At 41.5% G+C, this 19,017-nt stretch overlaps 1 protein-coding gene across 1 annotated transcript in view; it reads right to left on the bottom strand.

Annotated features, from left to right (window-relative positions):
* The window catches only part of COLGALT2 (collagen beta(1-O)galactosyltransferase 2), a 109,164-nt gene that overhangs the window by 22,348 nt on the left and 67,799 nt on the right, over positions 1–19,017 (bottom strand). The window contains exons 6-8 of the mRNA XM_081300244.1: positions 16,402–16,521; positions 7,949–8,025; positions 3,595–3,701 (exon numbers count right to left, since the gene is read on the bottom strand). Coding sequence (XP_081156370.1) covers positions 3,595–3,701; positions 7,949–8,025; positions 16,402–16,521 — 304 coding nt within the window. The remainder of the gene's footprint in view (positions 1–3,594; positions 3,702–7,948; positions 8,026–16,401; positions 16,522–19,017) is intronic.

The raw sequence follows: 19,017 nt of genomic DNA, 5'->3' as shown, positions 1-19,017 counted from the left end.
GCATCTGTATTAATAAGAGATAGTGGTCTGTAGTTTTCTTATAATGTCTTTGGTTTTGTATTAGAACAATACTGGCTTCATAGAATCAGCTGGGGTACAATCCCTTCAGCTCTGTTTTTTTTTTTTTTTTTGGAAGGGTCTGTTAAACATCAGTATTAATTCTTCTTTAAATATTTGGCAGAATTTTCCAGTGAAGCCATCTGGTTCTGGACTTTTCTTTGTGGGAATTTTTTGATTACTAACTTGCCTTCTTTACTTGCTATATATTTATTCAGAATTTCTACTTTTTCCTTGGGTCGATTTCAGTAGTGTACATCTTTCTATCAATTCATCCATTTCATGGAAGTTATCTAATTTTAGCTGATGATTGTTCATAGTATAATCCTTTTTACTTTTGTAGGATCTGTAGGAATGTCCCCTCTTCTGTTTTTTATTTTAATCATTTGATTCTAGTCATTTTTTAAATTCATCAGCCTATGTAAAGTATTTTTTTGATCTTATCCAATAACCATTCTTGGACATTCTCTATTATTTTTCTGTTCTTTCATTCATTTATTTCAATTGTAGTCTTCATTATGTTCTTCTTCCTACTTGCTTTGAGGTTAGTTTGCTTTTATTCTTGTAGTTTCTTAAAGCAGTTGGTTAGATTATCTATGTGAGATCATCTGTTTTTAACATAGGCATTCATAACTGCAACTCCCCCTGGAAGTCCTGTTAGATGTTTTGGCACACTGTGTGTCATCTCAACAGCACAGAAAAAAAGCATTTGACAAAATCCAACATACTTTCATGATAAAAATACTTCACAAAATAGGAATAAAAGGAAACTTCCCCAACTCCAGGCCTTCTGTGAAAAACCCACAGCAAACATCATACTTAATGGGGAAAGTCTAGATGCTTTCTTTTGAACACAAGGATGCTTAAACACTGAACCACATCCCCAGCTCCCCACCTTTTATACACATTTTATTTAGAGACAGGGTCTTGCTGAGTTGCAAATGACCTCACTAAGTTGCTGAGGCTAGCTTTGAACTCAATCCTCCTGTCTCAGCCTCCCAAGTCACTGGAATTACAGGTGCATGCCATTGCACCCAGCATAGATGCTTTTCTTAAGATCTGGAACTAGATAAGAATGTCTTCTTTCACTTTATTCAGTATTGTACCTGAGGATCTAGCCAGGGTCATAAGGTGAGACAAAGAAATAAATGTCAGATTGGAAAAGATAAAGTAACACTATTTCTAATTGCAAATGACACTATCTTGCACACACAAAAAAATCCTAAGAAATGTGTGCCTGTACACACTATTCAGCAAGGTTGCAGGATACATGATCAATGTACATAAATCAATCATGTTTCTATATATCTAACTCTGAAAATGAAATTACAGAAACAATTCTCTTACCATAATATAAAAGATATTATTTAAGAATAACTTTAGGGGCTGGGGATGTGGCTCAAGCGGTAGCGTGCTCGTCTGGCATGCGTGCGGCCCGGGTTCAATCCTCAGCACCACATACCAACAAAGATGTTGTGTCCGCCGAGAACTAAAAAATAAATATTAAAAAAAATTCTCTCTCTCTCTCTCTCTCTCTCTCTCTCTCTCTCTCTCTCTCCTCTCTAAAAAAAAACAGCAACATAAGGATTTCAATTTAAAAAAAAAAGAATAACTTTAACAAAATAAATGCAAGACTTATAAAGTAAAAGTAATGAAACATCATTCAAGGAATTACAGAAGATCTACAAAAATGAAAAGACATGCTGTGATTATGAATCATAAGACTTCATGTTGTTAAGGTAGCAATACTCCCCAAACTGAGCTACAGATTCGATGTGATTCCTATCAAAATCCAAGCTGCCTGACTCCGTGTGTATGCAAGTTGACAAGATAGTCCTGAAATTCATAGGGAAATGCAAGGGACCCAGAATAGCTAAAACAATCTTAAAAACGAATGCAAAGTTGAGGGACATATATTTTCTTACATACATTGCCACAGTCAACAAGCCAATATGGCACAGGCATAAGGACAGATCTATCAATTAATTGGATGGAATTAAGAGTTCAGAAATAGACCTTTACATATATGGTCAATTAATCTTTAACAAGGGTGCCAGAAAATCCAGTGAGGGAAATAATAGTCTTTTTACAAATGATACAAGGACTCCTAGATATCCATATACAAAAGAATCAATTTGGACCCCTACTTCACAGCATATATAAAAATTATATCTCAATAGATCAAAGACCTAAATGTAAGAGGTAAAACTACAGAAATCTTAGTAGAAAACAAAATATTAAGTCTTCATGGCTTTCGGTTTGAATTTGAATTCTTAGATATGATACCCAAAGCACAAGCAGCAAGAACAACAAGAACAAATTGGATTTAATCAAAATAAAAAAAAAAACCTTATTTTTCTGCTTTAATGATGCCATCATGAAACTGTGACAATTCACAAACTGGGAGAAAATATTTGCAAATTATAGATCTGGTAAGGGACTTGTATTCAAAACACATAAAGAATTCTCATGGCTCAACTAGTTTCCCTGGTCCCTAAAGGGGTCAGGGGTTTGGGGAGATGTTTAAAAACAGTGGTTTCCAAACTCACCCAAGAATAGAGCTACTGGATTTAGCAAGCAAAAGCACAGAAATAGCCAATCAAATTTAAATTGCAAATAAACAATGAAAATTTGTTTTTGGTATGGCTAAGTCCCATGTAATGTTTGGGACAAAATTCAACCAAATATCCAGTATTTCATATGGCAACTCTCCCCAAGAATTATTTTGAGGCTTCTTACAGGCAGTTCCTGGGTCCACCCCTCGAGATCACGATTTAACAAGTCTGAAAAGAAAAGCAGTGTGGTATCCTGGTAACCATCTCTGGGACTCTATGGGGGAGTCACCTTGAGAAACTCTGATGAGATTCTCTACGGGAGTCATAAGAACTTGAGCAGCTGCTAGCCACACCCGTTAGTTGGCACTACGTAAAGAGAGAACAATGCCACTCATATTCTTAACCAGCATCTAACAGGGAAACTCATGTTTTGCAAAAATCTGTGCCTTGAAAGAGTTTGGGGTGGCAAAAAAAAAAAAGGAGCAAAGCAAAGCAAAACAGCAACAAAAGAATCCAACTGGGTTTCTCTGTGTGATTTTCCTGCCGTATTCCCAGGAAATATGGCCACTGTGGTCATTGCAGGTGGGCTGTGGCATGTACCTCACACTACAGGACATGGAGACCTTTATGTGGTTTTCTGCTTACTTTCTTCTAGTCTAGTCACCTCAAGTTGACATTCCTTCTTCTGTCACAACACAGAAAGCTGGGAACCACCACGGCTATTGCAAGAATGGTCAGAGACAGGGGACAATCAAGTCCAATGTGAGTCTTCAGGGTCATGCAGACCAAAGGTCACCGGTTGGGAAGTGGACCTCAGGCCTGTCCTAATGGTGAAACTAACTTCAGTGCTACTAATGGCATCAGTGCCATGTGTCCATCCCTAAGGACCAGGACACTTGGAGCCTCAGACAGGACTAACTCTGTCAGAGAAGACACCTCCCCTCTCCAACCACATCTGCGCAGGGAGTCAAGCCCCACTCACTTCCCATCCACCGCTTCAACTATCTTGACCGCGATCTCCTGTTCATAGAGCGTTCGCAGCATCCGGTCCCGCCTGTCCTTTCTGCGTTTGAGGTTGATCATGAAAATCTAATGCAGGAAGCAAAAGGGGGGAAATAAAAACAACCATAAATTACCCCATCTTATTTCAAGCTGTTTGAAAAGTTTAGCAAATGTTAGGATCAAAGTTTAAGGTAGGACAAGGAAAGGATAGGAAAACTACTGTGAAGATTTGCTTTTTAAAAACATTTTATAGGGCTGGGGTAGTGGCTTAGTGGCAGAGTGCTTGCCTAGCATGTGTGAGATACTGGGTTCAATTCTCAGAATCACACAAAAAATAAATGAATAAAATAAAGATCCATCAACAGCTAAAAATAAATTTAAAAAACAAAAATATTTTATAGAGGAAAAAAATGAGCTACTTTCAAAATATAAGCATTGGTAGTGACTTAACTCTTTGTTCCTCTGATATTCACTGATAAACATGTTTCCTCTACTGTTGAGAAAGCTCAAAAAGTTATTCTTCATGAGGCCAAAGACGAATTAAACCCAATACAGCCCTGAGGGGTAGAAAGCAACGTGCCAGGTGGTTAAATTGATAGGCAGTCTCAGTGTAGGTCTTGTTACTTGCTGAGGGTTTGCCTTGGGTCAGTTTCTGTGTCACTATCCTCATTTGTGAAATGGGATAATAATGGTCCCACCTCACCCATAATACATAGACAAATCTACTGAATAAATTTAACATTATTCAAAAAATAAGAAAAATCTAAAGTCTTCCTATGTTGCTTTTATTTCCAAAGGTTCAAAAATGAATCATCGAAGCCTCTATTTTAGTAGCTTCCCTGACAGAATTCTCCAACTCCCATAGAAACTAAGGTAGAAACTAAAGAAAAGAGGCCCTGTCCTTGGGGGTGGTTCTTGGAAAAAGGAGGGAAGGAAAGACCCAATTTTGACACTAAGTGGAAATGCTATTGTTCCAGAAAATATGGGAGAAAATACAGGAAAAAATATGGAAAATTATGGCAATGGAAAGAGACAAACGGCCCTTGGAGGTGCAGAAGAGCAAGGCTTATTCACACACATGTACATATGTGTACATGTATAGTGCAGGTTCAGCAGAGCCTTCTCCAAAGGCTGAGCACAGCCCTTTGTTCTCAGTGTCTTTTCTACAGTACAGACTTGCAGGTTCCAAGATGGTTCCACGCAAGTAGCCTTCATCCCTTCCCTTTTCTCCAGGCAGCTCTGGTTCCTGCCCCAGCTGCTGAGCAAGTGTGATTACAGAAGCAGAAACTAGCAGGTTGCAGCTATTAACAGAGACAAAACGAAGCATCTTGGGCAGGAGCTGCAGTTTCACTGTGGAAAGGACACCTTTGGGTCTGTGACGTAAGGAAGAACGGAGTACAGATCTTCCCCCACGAGGGCTGTGTCCTTCTCCTCTCCTTGGCCTGGGAATCCCCAAGGGCTGCATGACTACATACACAAAAGGCTGCTCTAAGGAATCACAGGCAATGAGGCTCTCCCGGCCATTCCAGATTTAAGGAACCACAGAAAAACCTAAAGCCTTGTGACTGTGATCACAGGCAAGTAGCATTTTAATAAGATCTTCTTGCTATAAGCAGTAAAAATTGATTTTCAATGTTCAATTAGTCCTCCAAAGTGGGAAGACTTTAGCAGTCAGCAAGAAATGATCTTGACACAAAACACAGTGAGGGAGAAACCTACAGGAATAAGTCAGAGGATGCTGACTTCATCCCAATGAAACACCCGTATGACTTCTATAACATCTGTATGCCCCTATGAAAAGAGGGAGCTGAGGGGCTGGAGTTGTGGCTCAGCGGTAGAGCACTTGCCTCGCATGTGTGAGACCCTGTGTTTGATCCTCAGCACCACATAAAAATAAATAAGTGAAATAAAGGTACTGTGTCCAACTACAACTAAAAAATAAATATTAAAAAAAAAGGGAGTTGAGTAAACTCATCTCTCAAAAAATCTCATATGAGTGAAAACTTCTATTTGGGGCTTATAATAAATTTTGCTTTTTTTACTGTGACCAAAAGAAACTATGTCTTATAACCAAGATTAAGTTTAGAATAAACTGCATTAAGCTTTGGTTCAATGATCATTCTGAATTAATCATAAATATATTATATATTTTACTAGGATCAAAAGCTACATTGAATAAAATTTTAACCTTCCCCTGCAACATATTCTCACTTGTATTTGTTTACAAATCCCTGGGCAAAGAAACTAAGGAGAGCAACATGTTCTCTTAGAAAATCATCCATCCAATGCAGGGCAAAGCAGATTGAGTGCATCATGATTTTTTATTACCTCCTTTGTTTACTTAGCTGGATAATTATTTTTTATAAAAAATAATTTCTGTGTCACCTCTATTTGCCTTATTACTTGGGACTTTATAACCTCATGAGTTGTGTTCTTTAATGTTTCATTTTCAACCTGGTGAGAATCGTGGTCATGAGCCGTGCTCCATCCCCCAGTTTTACAGACATGGAAAGGAAAGGGCATTTCCTCTTGTACAAGCATGGGGCCACCTGGGCTCGCTCCAGGAAAACAGAAACAGGACAAAACAGGGGAAAAATGCATTTAAATAGTCCCCTCAAACCAGAGACCTTCAGTCTGGAGGCCTTTAGTCAATAACAGTCCAAATGCAATAAAGATGTGTCCCTACCGGGACAAGTGCAATAAAAATGGTGGCCATGAAGGAAAAACAGACTGCTCGCTCGTACTTAGTAAAGAATAAACAGAGAAAAGGGCCGGGCAGCCAAATGGAGCCCAGACACCACTGATGAGGTCACAGGACCAGGATTGAAAAGGCTCTGAAAATACCTTCCCACCCTCCATGCCTGTTCCAGACAGAGACGAGGTCCCAGGCTCAGGAAAGTAGAGCCTCTGAGTGTGTCACTTCCTGGAGCTAGCATTTTCCAGAGGGACCCTAAGAGGGACCCAGTTCTAACACCTTGTCCTGCCAAAAGAGAACCAGAGTGAGATCTTGTTTTGGCCCATTTTATTTGTCCTTATAGAAGGACAGTTTTGGTCCTTACAGAAATGTGATTTTAGGAGGAAAAATGAATTATGTAAAGACACTGGTAAGGGCCACAGGAAAGGAAGGCTCCAGTACCACGCAGAAGCAGGGCCAGTGTGTGAGGTGAAACAAGTTATTCTGCAGCCCCGGTCCTTTTTGAAAACTATCTACAACTGGGTCTAGCTCTGTTTCACTACACTTAAATCCATCTCTTCTCATTCTGTCCTCCGTGGAAGTAGCAGAAGGTTGCTTCCTCTTTGCATTTGGTATTCATGAAGCATTCATTCCCATTCCTGAAGACTAGCTCTGAATCAATTTTATGGAAGAAATCCCAATTCTCAGTTCTAGCAGCTCTTCAAGGAGGACCTATTTTGGGAACACACATGTATGTCACATGTATGTGCACATGTGTACATATGTGTACATGTTATAGTGCAGTATGACATTTCCCTCCGTTGAGCAGCACAGAGCATGATGTTTGACCAATAAGCATATCCAGAATTCATGGAAAAATCTGTCTCAGTTCGTGGATTTTTGAGAAGCTGTCCCAGCTCTAGACTCCTCCTGAATGACAGAAGCCATGCAAGAGAAGGAGTCAGTGACATGGAGTCACAGTTCTGGCCTTGTCAAGCGTCTTTTGTGCATATTGCCAATAGAGGCGCCTCTGTATCCTCTCTTTCTCTCGCTCTCTGTCTCTCTCTCCTTCTCTGTCTCTCTCTCTGTTCTTGTGGTGCTGGGTATTGAACCCAGAGCCTCACTGCTGTACCACTGAGCTGCACACACCCCTAGTCCTAACTTATTCTTTTCACAGAATGTTGTTTTGAAGTTCTTGCCTGTGGAAAGGCAGAATTTTAGAACAAGTTTCCTCTCTCCTTCTCTGCCCTCTCAACTCTGTCCTCCAACCTTTTTCCATGGAAGGAGGACAGACGGAAAATAAACTGTTCCAGAATAGTTTCCACTCACTCATCTATGGCAGGGTGAAGTGAATGTCCTCCTATGTCTAAACCATATGTCCTCTTCACCCTACCCTTGAACCTTGGTAAGACGGTCGATAAAACATGGTGAACTCACTTTCACTACTAGTTACTTCTTTCTGACTGAACGATCAACTCACTTTTACCACAGTCCTCCTTTTTGAGGAAGACTGGGGCATAACAAAAACTCAGTACTTCCCCAAGCCCTCAGTCCCTTTTCAGCAGCCAAGCCCAGCCTTCTGGCTCTCAGACACACGCTCAGCTGTGTTCCAGCATACAAACATTTGCACCCATGCACACACACAGAGACACTTTCCTACCTCATCAAATCCCATCTTGTCTGGATATTTAGGGACAACTGACACAAACTGGGAGGGTTCCATGGGAGGACGGTCAACTGGAAGACACAAGAAACACACAGAGTGCTTTGTTAGGGAAAGGGTCAGAAAACAGAATTCCATCTGCACACCTGATCACCAGGGCTGGAATCACCCTGGACACCCAGGGCAGGGGACAACCACTCAGCAGTTCTCCAGGAAGCCTGAGGGTCAGGCACTGGTTGTGAAAGCACTTGTGCATATGCAAATTGCAGTATCTGCTTCACATCCCTGAAGACTTACTTTAATTGGGTTTGGAGGCAGGTTAGCATAATGGCCAAGAGAGAGGGTTCTGGAGTCAGATGATCCAGTCAGTGAGGGCCTAGGAGAGTTATGAGACCTCTCGAAGCCTGTTTCTTCGCATGCAAAATTGGGATAATAAATGTATTTTTTTCTGGATTGTAAAATTTAAATGAGATCTGCATGCAAAGCATGACCACAATAATGTAATAAATTCTCTTAACTATTTTACCTACTGTGGCCCATGGCGAAAGAGCTCAGAAATAGGTTAATTTTATCCTCCCTGAAGAATGTTCTTTTTCTGTACATTTTTTAAAATTGTCAAAGCCTCGGACTACTTTTATCCCAACCAGGCAGGGGCAGCTACAGGTGTACCGAAGGGCTTTTGTTTTAACTCCATCTCGCCTCAAAGGGCTGGCTCACCTCTCAGGCTGGGTACAGAGATGATGGAAGATTATTGACCCTCAGAAAAGCCTTCTTATATGCTATATGCTTTAATGGTTCAGAGGAAATGGTTGAGAGGGTCTTAAAGATTTTTTTGGTCTTGTACAAATTCAAAGCACTAATCTGATTTTCCTTAAACAGATAAAGAAAATTTGAAATGAGAGCTGATCACCGGGTTGTTTAAAGATCTGTGAGTGATGTCCATTCCTACTCTCATCAGCACCCTCTCTCCTCTCTTCTGGGCACAAGAAATGAATACACTTTCTTGCCCAAGAAGTTAGTCAGGGCCATGTGACTCTCTGAGGAGGTTTGGATGACAGCTGCTTGGCTTGGCTCTCCAAGTCCTCCTCCCTATCCCATCCCAGGGTCCCCAGGGATGGCAGCAGCACGTGTTAAGACAGAGAAGGCAGAGATCTGCAGAGCCTGGAATGTTCCATACCTGGACAGCAGCTTCCCAGAAAGACAGGAGGACTGTGACTCTGATGAGCAGAAAATGAGCCACCATTGCTTGAAGTCAAAGAGATTTGGGCACAGTTTGGCAGCCCAGCACAAGTCCGCCCTTCTTGAGATACTGTGCAAAGGGTCTGATCTGTTTAACCTACTCTTCACTGAGGTACTAAGAGAAAACATGGCCAGTTTCACTTAGGATCAAATCATGTGAAATTCTAGAAGGTAGTGAGACAGCTTTCCTTGGCCAAACAACACAGGAGTTGGTCTCATCACTTCAAACCTGACCCTGACAGTCACATTTCTGGGGGTCCATGGCATGTGTATTATTCTTTCCAACAGCAGCTCAGAATAGCTTGATCCTTTCTGCTCCACTACTACTTATTAGTTTCCTTCAAAATCAACATACAGGGTCCACCATGTGCAGGGTTAGGTTTTGAAGAGAAAGAAACTTAATGTTACAACCCCTTCCTATTGGTCATGCTCTGGAAATGGTCTGTCTTCCTCCTTGGCCTTAGACCTGAGTTATACTTTATATTACCCTTTCTAGGCTACTAGTCTCCGGTTTCTTACCATCAAATATGGGCATCAAATATGGACATTCACAGGACAAGTATTCCACAAAAGTTGTAAATGGCTGTTGGGAAAAAAAAAAAAAAAGGAGTGTGCCTGGATTTCATCAATGATGGCGGCACTAAACCATAGGGAGAGACAGGACTTGATCCAAAGAATCAGACCTAAGAAACTTACTAAAGGGAGAGCAGGATGTGTCTTTGCTGACATCACACTTGAAGGTTAGTAGGTCCCAGCTTTTGTTGTGGTCATTTCTGACTCCATCATTGACAGCTTATTCAACTTGACATTGAATTCCTTCCTGGAAGTAGTGCCTCCTATACCACCACTTAGGACAATGGACTTCACTGGCTTTCAGATAGTTTCAAGATCTAGGACTAAATAATTAGAGCTACCATTATGGAGATCGTATGGCTCTCTGGGATCTGGGATGCCCTCTTGACATATATGGTAATCACATTCAGCTAATCTTCACATGTCCTATGTGACAGGTACGAGTCTCTATTTTTACAGATAAGGAAACAAAAGCTTAAATAACTTGCTCAAGGTCACAGGGCTCATAGAGTTGGTATCTGAACACAGAAATGACTCTTGCACTTGAGCTCTTAACCCCCACTCCACACTAATCCTTGGTGGCCACAGTTCTGTGCTTATAGCTGTTCATTTAGACCAGTCTTGCCTGGAAAAGTACCTGAGAGATCACACTGGATCAAATCCTAACACTTCTTTCTAGTTTCTCCTGAACTTCATGCACTCTGTGGTCCTCCAAGCTCCTTGACCATCTGTCTGGACTGTCTTCATATTTTTCAAACATACTCTCAGGCCTGCCTATCCTAACTCATTATGCACACAGTTGTCAAAATAATCTTCCTAGAGTACAAATTTTGTTCTTGGCCTTAACAATTACTTAAGTGCTTTATGGTTTAAGTGTTTTCATAGCTACCATGTAATTTTATCTATACTCTTTGGTGGTGGTTGTTTGTTTGTATAGGTAAACAAAGGGAGACCAATACAGATATGGACTTGCCCAAGGTTAGATAGTGAGTGATTAGCAGAACTGGAACTCAATTTTAGACCATCCAACTTCAAATCCAATAATCTTAGTAAGTTTAATGTGATGATCTGTTGTCTCAAGATTTTGGTACTGAGAATGGGTACCTGAGATTACTTATTATTTCATGCTGTGATTTGCAGGAACAGTCTCTGTGCCTAATAATCCATTCACATCTATCTCCTCTACAAGATCTAGCCTCCTGCCAGTCTTCTCCCAAATTCTCTGAACAACTCCTAATGTACTAATTAGGAGCTAGTTACATGTACTAGTTAGTACAAGCAGAGTGGTAGGCACTGTGTTTTAAACAGGTGTTAGTTGTTGTTAACCCTTTAGATCTGATCTCTGAGACTGTAGTCTATAAAACTCCCTGAGCATTTCCTTGTACAGACCCTGAATTCCCTTCCACTGATCTCGCCTGGCAAGACCCTGGGCCCAAGTGAGGCAGCACCTCAGGAGGGGAGGTTCCAGCTGGGGAAGTGCTGGGTCCTTGTGAAACCCCATCACCACATACTCAGGATACACTGTACTGACCAGGTCACTTCAAAGTTACAATGACAGATGCTGAATTGGCAAATGATGCAAATATACTTCTACAGTAAATTTACTCTCCCAGTCTCTGAGAGATCTATTTTATACCTTGAACCTCCTCAAATCTCCAAAAGCTCTCTAGCTCATGACTGCACAAATGCCAAGAGAATTCAGAGTCAATAATATCTGCCTTTTCGTTCTACCTCAAGTCCACACATGAAATTGCGAGTGCACCTGTGCATTTCACCTTCCCATTTGTGGCAGGGGATGAGGCATCCCTGTGTCGACTTGTGCTGTCTCGAGTTACAGCTCCTTGCTTTCTCAGGCACTTCCACCTTGCGATGATCTACTCTTCGGCACCATCAAGCTTTCCTTCTATCTTGGACCCTTCTCATTAACATGCAAACATGCTGTGCTATCCCCACATAACACAACAAATAACACAAAGAAACCAAACCAAAAAGCAAAGCAAAACAAACAACAACGATATACTCTCACCTCCTAGCAGCCCCAACCCATTTCTCTATTCTTATCCGTTATGGTTTGGATATGAGGCATCCCCCAAAAGTTCCTGGATTGATGCAAGAATATTCAGAGGGTTAAAATGATTGGATTGTGAGAGCTGTAACACACTCAGCCTATCCTAGTTTGAATGAACCGAGTGGGTGGTAACTGTATGCATAGGGGGCATGACCAGAAGGGGAGGGTCAATGGGGACTTCCCTGGGAGGGCTCAGGTTCCCTATTCTCCCACCTCCTGACCCCACCATGAGCTGAGCAGCGCTCCTCGACTGGAACCTTCCCTCCTAATGCGCAATGGAGGGAAGCAATGGAGTGGGCTGTCTATGGACTGAGACCTCGGAAACCCTGAGCCCCCAATAAACCTTCCCTCCTCTGCATTGTTCTTGTATTTAGGTGTTTAGGTCACAGCAATGCAAAAGCTGACTAACATGCCACCCCAGCAAGATCCCTGCTTCTCACCTTTCTGTCTTCTCTTCGGCCGGCTCCAGTGGGCTCTCATCTCCATCAGTGCCCTGGAGAGGCTCCTGTCAAGCTCCACACAACTCTCTACCTTGACAGAACCCATGATCCATTCTTTGCCCTTTTCCTTGACTGCTCAGCAGCATTTGGCTCTGGCTTGATCACTCCTGAGTTCCTTCCTAGCTTTCTGGCTGTTTGTCTTTTCCACTCTCCCGGGATCTGTCCTTCTTCTATGTTCTTTTACTATAGGAGTGTGCACTGTTTCATGGCTTCAAGTTCCTTCCTGTGTTGATGATTCTCTGATGTCTACCTCTAGATGAAACCTCTTCCCTCAGTCCCAGAGTCACATAGCCAACGACCTTCTGACTTCCCTAGATGGGTACCTAGTACATATCTTAAGCTCACATGACCAACACTTCCCTCCCCAAGTCTTTCCCATCTCAGGCCCAAATCCTGGAGTCATTCTTCACTCTTTATTTCCTACCTAGACTGCACCCAGGCCTCTAAGTCCGAAGGGCTCTACCATCAAAATATCTTAAATCTGTCTTTTCTCATCATGCAGCTCAGATCTCAGCCAGGATCATCTCCCTCTACCCAGCTCCTCGTTCTCAACCATGCTGGTCTTTTGTCCCTGGAACCCACCAGCTTTCCTCTTAACGGCCTTTAGAGGTGCTGTGCTTTCTGCTTGGAACACTGTTCCCCCAAATACTCATGTGGCTGCTTCTTTAATGCCTTGTCTATCTCTCCCAGTTAGAAGATAAGTTCCTCAGTAGCGAGACTTCTGCCTGATTTGTTCACTGCTGTATATACCCCAGAATCTTGGGCAATTAGGGACTGAAGTATGTGTCAAATAGATACTTACAGCTTTTTAAAAATTATTATTTTTTTTTAGTTGTTGATAAACCTTTATTTTATTTATATGTGGTGCTGAGAACCGAACCCAGTGCCTCACACATGCCAGACAAGTGCGCTGCCGCTGAGCCCCAGCCACAGCAGATACTTAATAGTTTGACCCTGTCTTCCAAATTAAGACACGGCAACTCTTCAAGCTTTATTTCCTTCTACTGTTTTAAGCCAACTTTTCCAGAGGAAATGCTTTGGCTGATCACTGTTCCCTTTGCCCTGAGGGTCCTCACCGTATTCCTCGTTCTCAACCATATTCCTGTTTAAATGCCACGCTCCTATCCAAGCTCAGCTTAAGAACCACCAGGAGCCAGTGTAATGGTTCACACCTGTAATCCCAGTGGCTGGGTTATGCATTACAGGTATGGATTCCATATTTGTTCACAAAAAATGCACGTTCTAATGCTCCAGTGAGTGTAGTCCAATAACACTGCCAGCAGCCGTTTTCGCTGCCCATTTGGTTCCAAACACTGTGCAAAGTGCTTTCAATGTTTAGTTCATCTTTCCTTAGAGGAGAACACTTGATAGATATGATTTCATCATTACCAACATTTTATTCACCACCTTGGGTCTTTGGCCCATATTTCTGCATGATAACCCTCAAAGCTTTGTTTCCCAATCATCTTATTATTCCAATTATGTTCTATATTTTAAAATTCAGAATGTGAAATTTTAACAAAAGCAAAACCAGAGAGTGTAAACTACAAGAATTAAATAAAATGGCCAGGTGTGGTGGCACATGCCTTTAATTACAATGACTTGGTAGGCTGAGGCAGGAAGATCGAAAGTTCAAAGCTAGCCTCAGCAACTTAACAAGGCCCTAAGCAACTTAGCAAGGCCCTAAGCAACTTAGCAAGACCCTTTATCAAAATAAAAAATAAAAAGGGCTGAGGATGTTGCTCAGTGGTTAAGTGCCCCTAGGTTAAATCCCTGGTACTGAAAAAAAAATGAAATAAAATGTCACATATAAAATGCTTAGCATTAGAGTTGGCACATGTAGGGAGAGCAATAACAAAAGCTATATTTTATAGGTTCTTCTTAAATAAATTCTACCTGGCGAGAAAAGGAATTCTGTGTCATTAAAATTCCTGTTGGCAAAGTTCCTATTTCTGTGTACTGAAATTTCTCAGCTCAGTCATGTGGGTGAGAACAGGAGAACGTGAGGTCTGGCCAGTCCCTCTCTGAGCTGACATCTCGGGAGTCAAGGCTGGCAGCCATGAAACAGGATGACCAGGGGCAGCACTTTACCAAGTGCTAAGTGAAGCTACACTTCATTATTTCATTGGGTTGAAACATACCATTTTATTTGCTCCTCTCAACCCTGCGTGGTGTTATTATCCTCCCTTCATAGACAAGGGAACTAAAGCTCTGAGAAATGGATTCTCCCCGAGTAAGTGACAGAGTCTGGGTTCAACAGTTTGATTCCTCTGGCTTCAGGGTCAGTGCACTGACTACTTAGTCTTCATTCATTTGCTCATTCATACGTTCACTTGTCTGATTGTACATTCAGCAAATATTTGTTTGGTACCAAGTGTGTACCATGCACTGTGCTAGATGCTTTGGATATAAGACAATGAGATTTCCACCCTTGTGCTCTAGGACTTGAAACACAGGGAAAGAGGCAGAAACAGTACGTAATAGAGAAATTCACAAACCAGATTCCTAAAGACATACCGTCACAGTGAACCAATCCTTGTTCTACCATTCATTCAGTAATCCTTTAAGTATTCAACAAAATACTTACTCATGTCTACGAGGGATGGGCGATATGCCAGGTCCTAAAATATGATAAAAAGGAATTTGTCCTATGAGAGCAGGGGAGTAGGAAACAGATTCTCACTAGCAATTCAATGGACCTAAAAATAAACTCGTGGGTTTTTCCTTTTAAAATTCTCTTATTCTAAATGCCTTATTCCACTTAAAATTCCTAAAAATCATCCCACTCAGGCCTTGGAAGTTTTCTTTTTGCTCATCCACCTACACTCAGCTCTTGGCTAAGTCCTTTCACATCTATGTCCTAATTTGTCCTTCTCTGTTCCTTCCTCTCCATTGCCCACTGCCACGGCTCCAGATCAGATCCTCACCATCTTCTGCCCAGTTTTCCATTCAATGTACAAAGTGGTCTTTTTGCCTCTGGTCTGAGAGTAGCACTCATTGCCACCCATGCTCCATTCATAACTTCTCTTACACTAGAGGGACCTTCCTAAATCCAGATTTTAACCTGAAATTTCTAAGCTCCAATCCCTTTGAAAGCTTCCCTCCTTTCAGGAAAAGTCCAAACACCTTCTAAATCATCAGAGGCCCTCCGGTGGAGCTCCCTCCCATTTTCCAGCCTCACTTCCCAGTGTGACTCCCAACCTCCACCACAGCCACCATGTCCACGTTCTAAGGTCCAGTGACGAATAACAGAAGATGGTTTTGGGAAGCCATTCCCAGCATCCTCCCTGGGACTTGGGGCACCAGCTACTTTCTCCTTTGGCCACCACTGTACATTACACAGTAAATCTGACTACTGATTTTTGAGCTTACCAATTCCAACATCTTGCTAGACCCAGAGACAATGATAATATGTGTTTAAAGAAAACATATTTGGAGACAGCAGGACCAATTTAATGCTCAATCTGTCATCTGTTTAGTAGAATGATTTAGGGCAACTTACTTTAGGCCTCTATCCTTCAATTTCTTCATTTTTATTATGGGGATAATAAAATCCCTTCATTGAATTGTGAGGATCAATGAGACAACGTACAAAAAAATGTTTTGCATGGCATCTGTTAAATCATAAGTTATTATTAAGTTGAAGTCATGATTGTTATTATATTAGACATAGCCTAATATATAATGATGAATCTTCCTCCGAACCCTGGGAACTCTCCTTGTCTCCACTTGATAACTAAGACGATTACTTGCCTAAAGTCATACAATTGGAAAACAGCAAAGTTAGGATTTAAACTCATTCCACAAAACACTATGATAGTGCTTACTATGTGTGAAAAGTATTTACTTGGATACGTGGCTCCCTCGTTCCATCAGGACAGGAAGCTCCTGAGGACAAAGACCTTGTCACATTTGTATTTCACATAGGAAAAGTTCAAGAATGAATGAAATGATGGCTATCCATGTTTCAGCCAAGGCAGACTGATGACCACGAAACTCCAGGCCTGAAAGACATTTGGTCACTGTGGCAATGAAACAAAGGCCATTGGCCCGGCTTCTGCGTCACTTACTCATGGCTTCTATCTGCACGTGGATGAGGTTCTCGATGTCCTCCTGCAGGGTCTGGTGGGGCTTCAAGGGGATGGGCAGGTAGCCATAGTGCTCTCTGTTGCAGAGGTACATCTGGATACCTGAGGGTCCAAGAGAAGGACAAAGTCAGCTGGTAAGAAAACACACGTCTTAGCGACAGCTGTGGAAAAGGAGACCGGATTGGGCTGACACTGAGTTTGACACTGAAACTGACCAAGGGGTTGTTTCGGGTACTGCCTGTAGACCTCAAAAATGTTCTTTTATTAAAAAAGCAAAACACAGCATTGGGGGCTCATAAAAAAACCCTGGGCCTTTCTTCAGCTCAGAGGAAATTGATTTTTCTCTCTGAGAAAAAGCATACTCATGGTCTGAAATGAACACTGAAGGCATGAAGGGATCAAAAGGGAGGCAAAGAATTCCCATTCCAGAAAGCAGAGTGGAACACTGTAATCCATCGACAGGAAATAACAAGAAAATGAGGAATGAAATCCATATTTGATATGAAAGCAAACAGGAAAATCCTGTAAGGCAGGCAGATTATTAAAGCTAAATCTATGCATACAAAAAGTGAAAAAATAGAAAATAAATTTAAAATTCTCCATGATTCTCCTTGGTTCTATTTCCTCCCTTAGCAGGCATGGATTTGGAGTCAACCGATAGGCATGAAACTTCCAAAAGAAGTTCATAAGGGACAAAAGAGTTCCTGCACTTCAAGTCCTTTTTAAAACGTGCAATGTGACAATCCAGCAATAAGTCAGATCCCTTTCCTCTTCAACACTGGTCTTCACAGTCCTAGCTGGTGAATTCTAAGAGCATAAAGCATCTGTGTTCAACCAGACAGACAGGAATCCAGGAATCAAGATGATCCAGCAGTGGATACTCCTGGCTAATTAAAAGATTGTTTAGTTAAAAGGATGAGTCTGCCAAGCTCTGGTCCATGAGCCTAAACTTCTGATTTGTTAATTGCTACAATCATCAATGTTTTCCTAAGAATTATCTGCATAGTGACTTCTCTATTTTGTGTTAATAAAATTTCTACCAGTCAGCTGTATCACCTGCCAAGTCAGATGAAGCTGCCTCATGGCATTAACAGAGAAGAACTGAAAAGAACAGGGCCTTTCTCCTTCACCTTTACTGAATCTGGTTCCAGTCAGGGCTGGTCCACCAAGAACTGTCACTTCTCTTGCTTTCTCCAAGGGAACTCACTAGCTCTGCTGTTTGCCCACATGAATGCTTCTGGGGAACATCAAACCAAAAGGCACCTTCTGTAAATCCTGATCAATTCAGGAAGCAGAAGAAAAAGGATTTAATATTTAGGTTGCTTTTCTACCTTAATTAGGCAAACCATTTTCCCATCGAACTTTCCAAAGCTTCCATCAAAAGGGGCTATGATACCTTGCCAAGCTATCCACCAAGTGTGAATGTTCAAGAAAAGCATTTCATACATGTGAGGTCCTATCTCAATTTCTCAGAAAGTTACTGGATGATGTGGAAAGAGGAAGAGAGGTAAGTAGAGGAGAAAGAGGAGGAAGACAAGAAGAAGGAGGAGGACTTCAACCCATAAGAAAGAAGTCTTCAGATAACAACCAGGGGAATCAGTGTACAAGAGAAATGGGTCCCACAGAGATGACTGTGACACCTCTCAGGTTACAGTGTATCGGAGGACTCCAGGAAAGACACATCTAGACAGACATGCAAAAGGGCAACAGCTGATGAATCTGAACATTCTGAGTTTGAGAAAATGAGTGATTGATTTTTTATTGTATTAGTAATAATAAAACTAAGGAGAGAGAAAGAGAGAGGCAATTATTCATTTAGATAAAGGACAACTAGTCATAGTCTGCAAATGCCTGAGCTTGAAGTTATGCTCCTGTGATTACAACAACAGAAACACTGGCCAACTAGAATCACATTGAGAGGACAGGAAATGAGAAGGATGTGTTTGCATGTGGAGGGCACAGGACAGCAAAGAGCCAACTCCCTTATCTTCTATAATAGAATCAATAGAAAATAGCTACAGTCAAAAAATAAAGAAGGAGCAACACAAACACATTATTTAGCAACTGGAATAAAGATATTATACTATCATGTAAAAAGAGCTAAAAGTAGTTATCTTTAGGAAGAAGATAATGGTGCAAGGGACTGGGCAGTTTTAAATAAACTGTAGGTAACGATCTGAACTCTTTTAATTGTGTGCATGGATGATTTGATAAAATTATAATTTTCCCCCCAAAGTAAAAAGGAAGCTTGTTGATAATCAGATAACGTCTATGAAGGAATCTGGTACTCTCAGTGAAAGCTGCCTCTGGGGAAGACAATTTTCCCTTTGAAGATGAAAGGCAAATCATATTGGAGTCGAAGGACTTTGCTCTCCTTACAAAGATATTGAACCTTTTCTTGTACACAGATAGGACCTTAATAATGCAGAGTGCTATAATTATCTCTATCTTTGGTGATGAAAAATCAGACTCAGGGACTTGACTTGTACAAGGCTATACAGTAAGTCATTTGTGCCAAATTTTCATTCCCAAGGGCCAAAGCCAAGTGCTTTCTACCCACCCAGGATTCACAAGCTCCGTGTTGGAGTTGTTAATCAG

Source organism: Spermophilus citellus, assembly GCF_964194105.1.
Source record: "Spermophilus citellus genome assembly, chromosome: 6".
NCBI lineage: Eukaryota > Metazoa > Chordata > Mammalia > Rodentia > Sciuridae > Spermophilus > Spermophilus citellus.
Note: the sequence above shows the minus strand (reverse complement) of the source record. Positions and strands in the feature narration are given on the sequence as shown.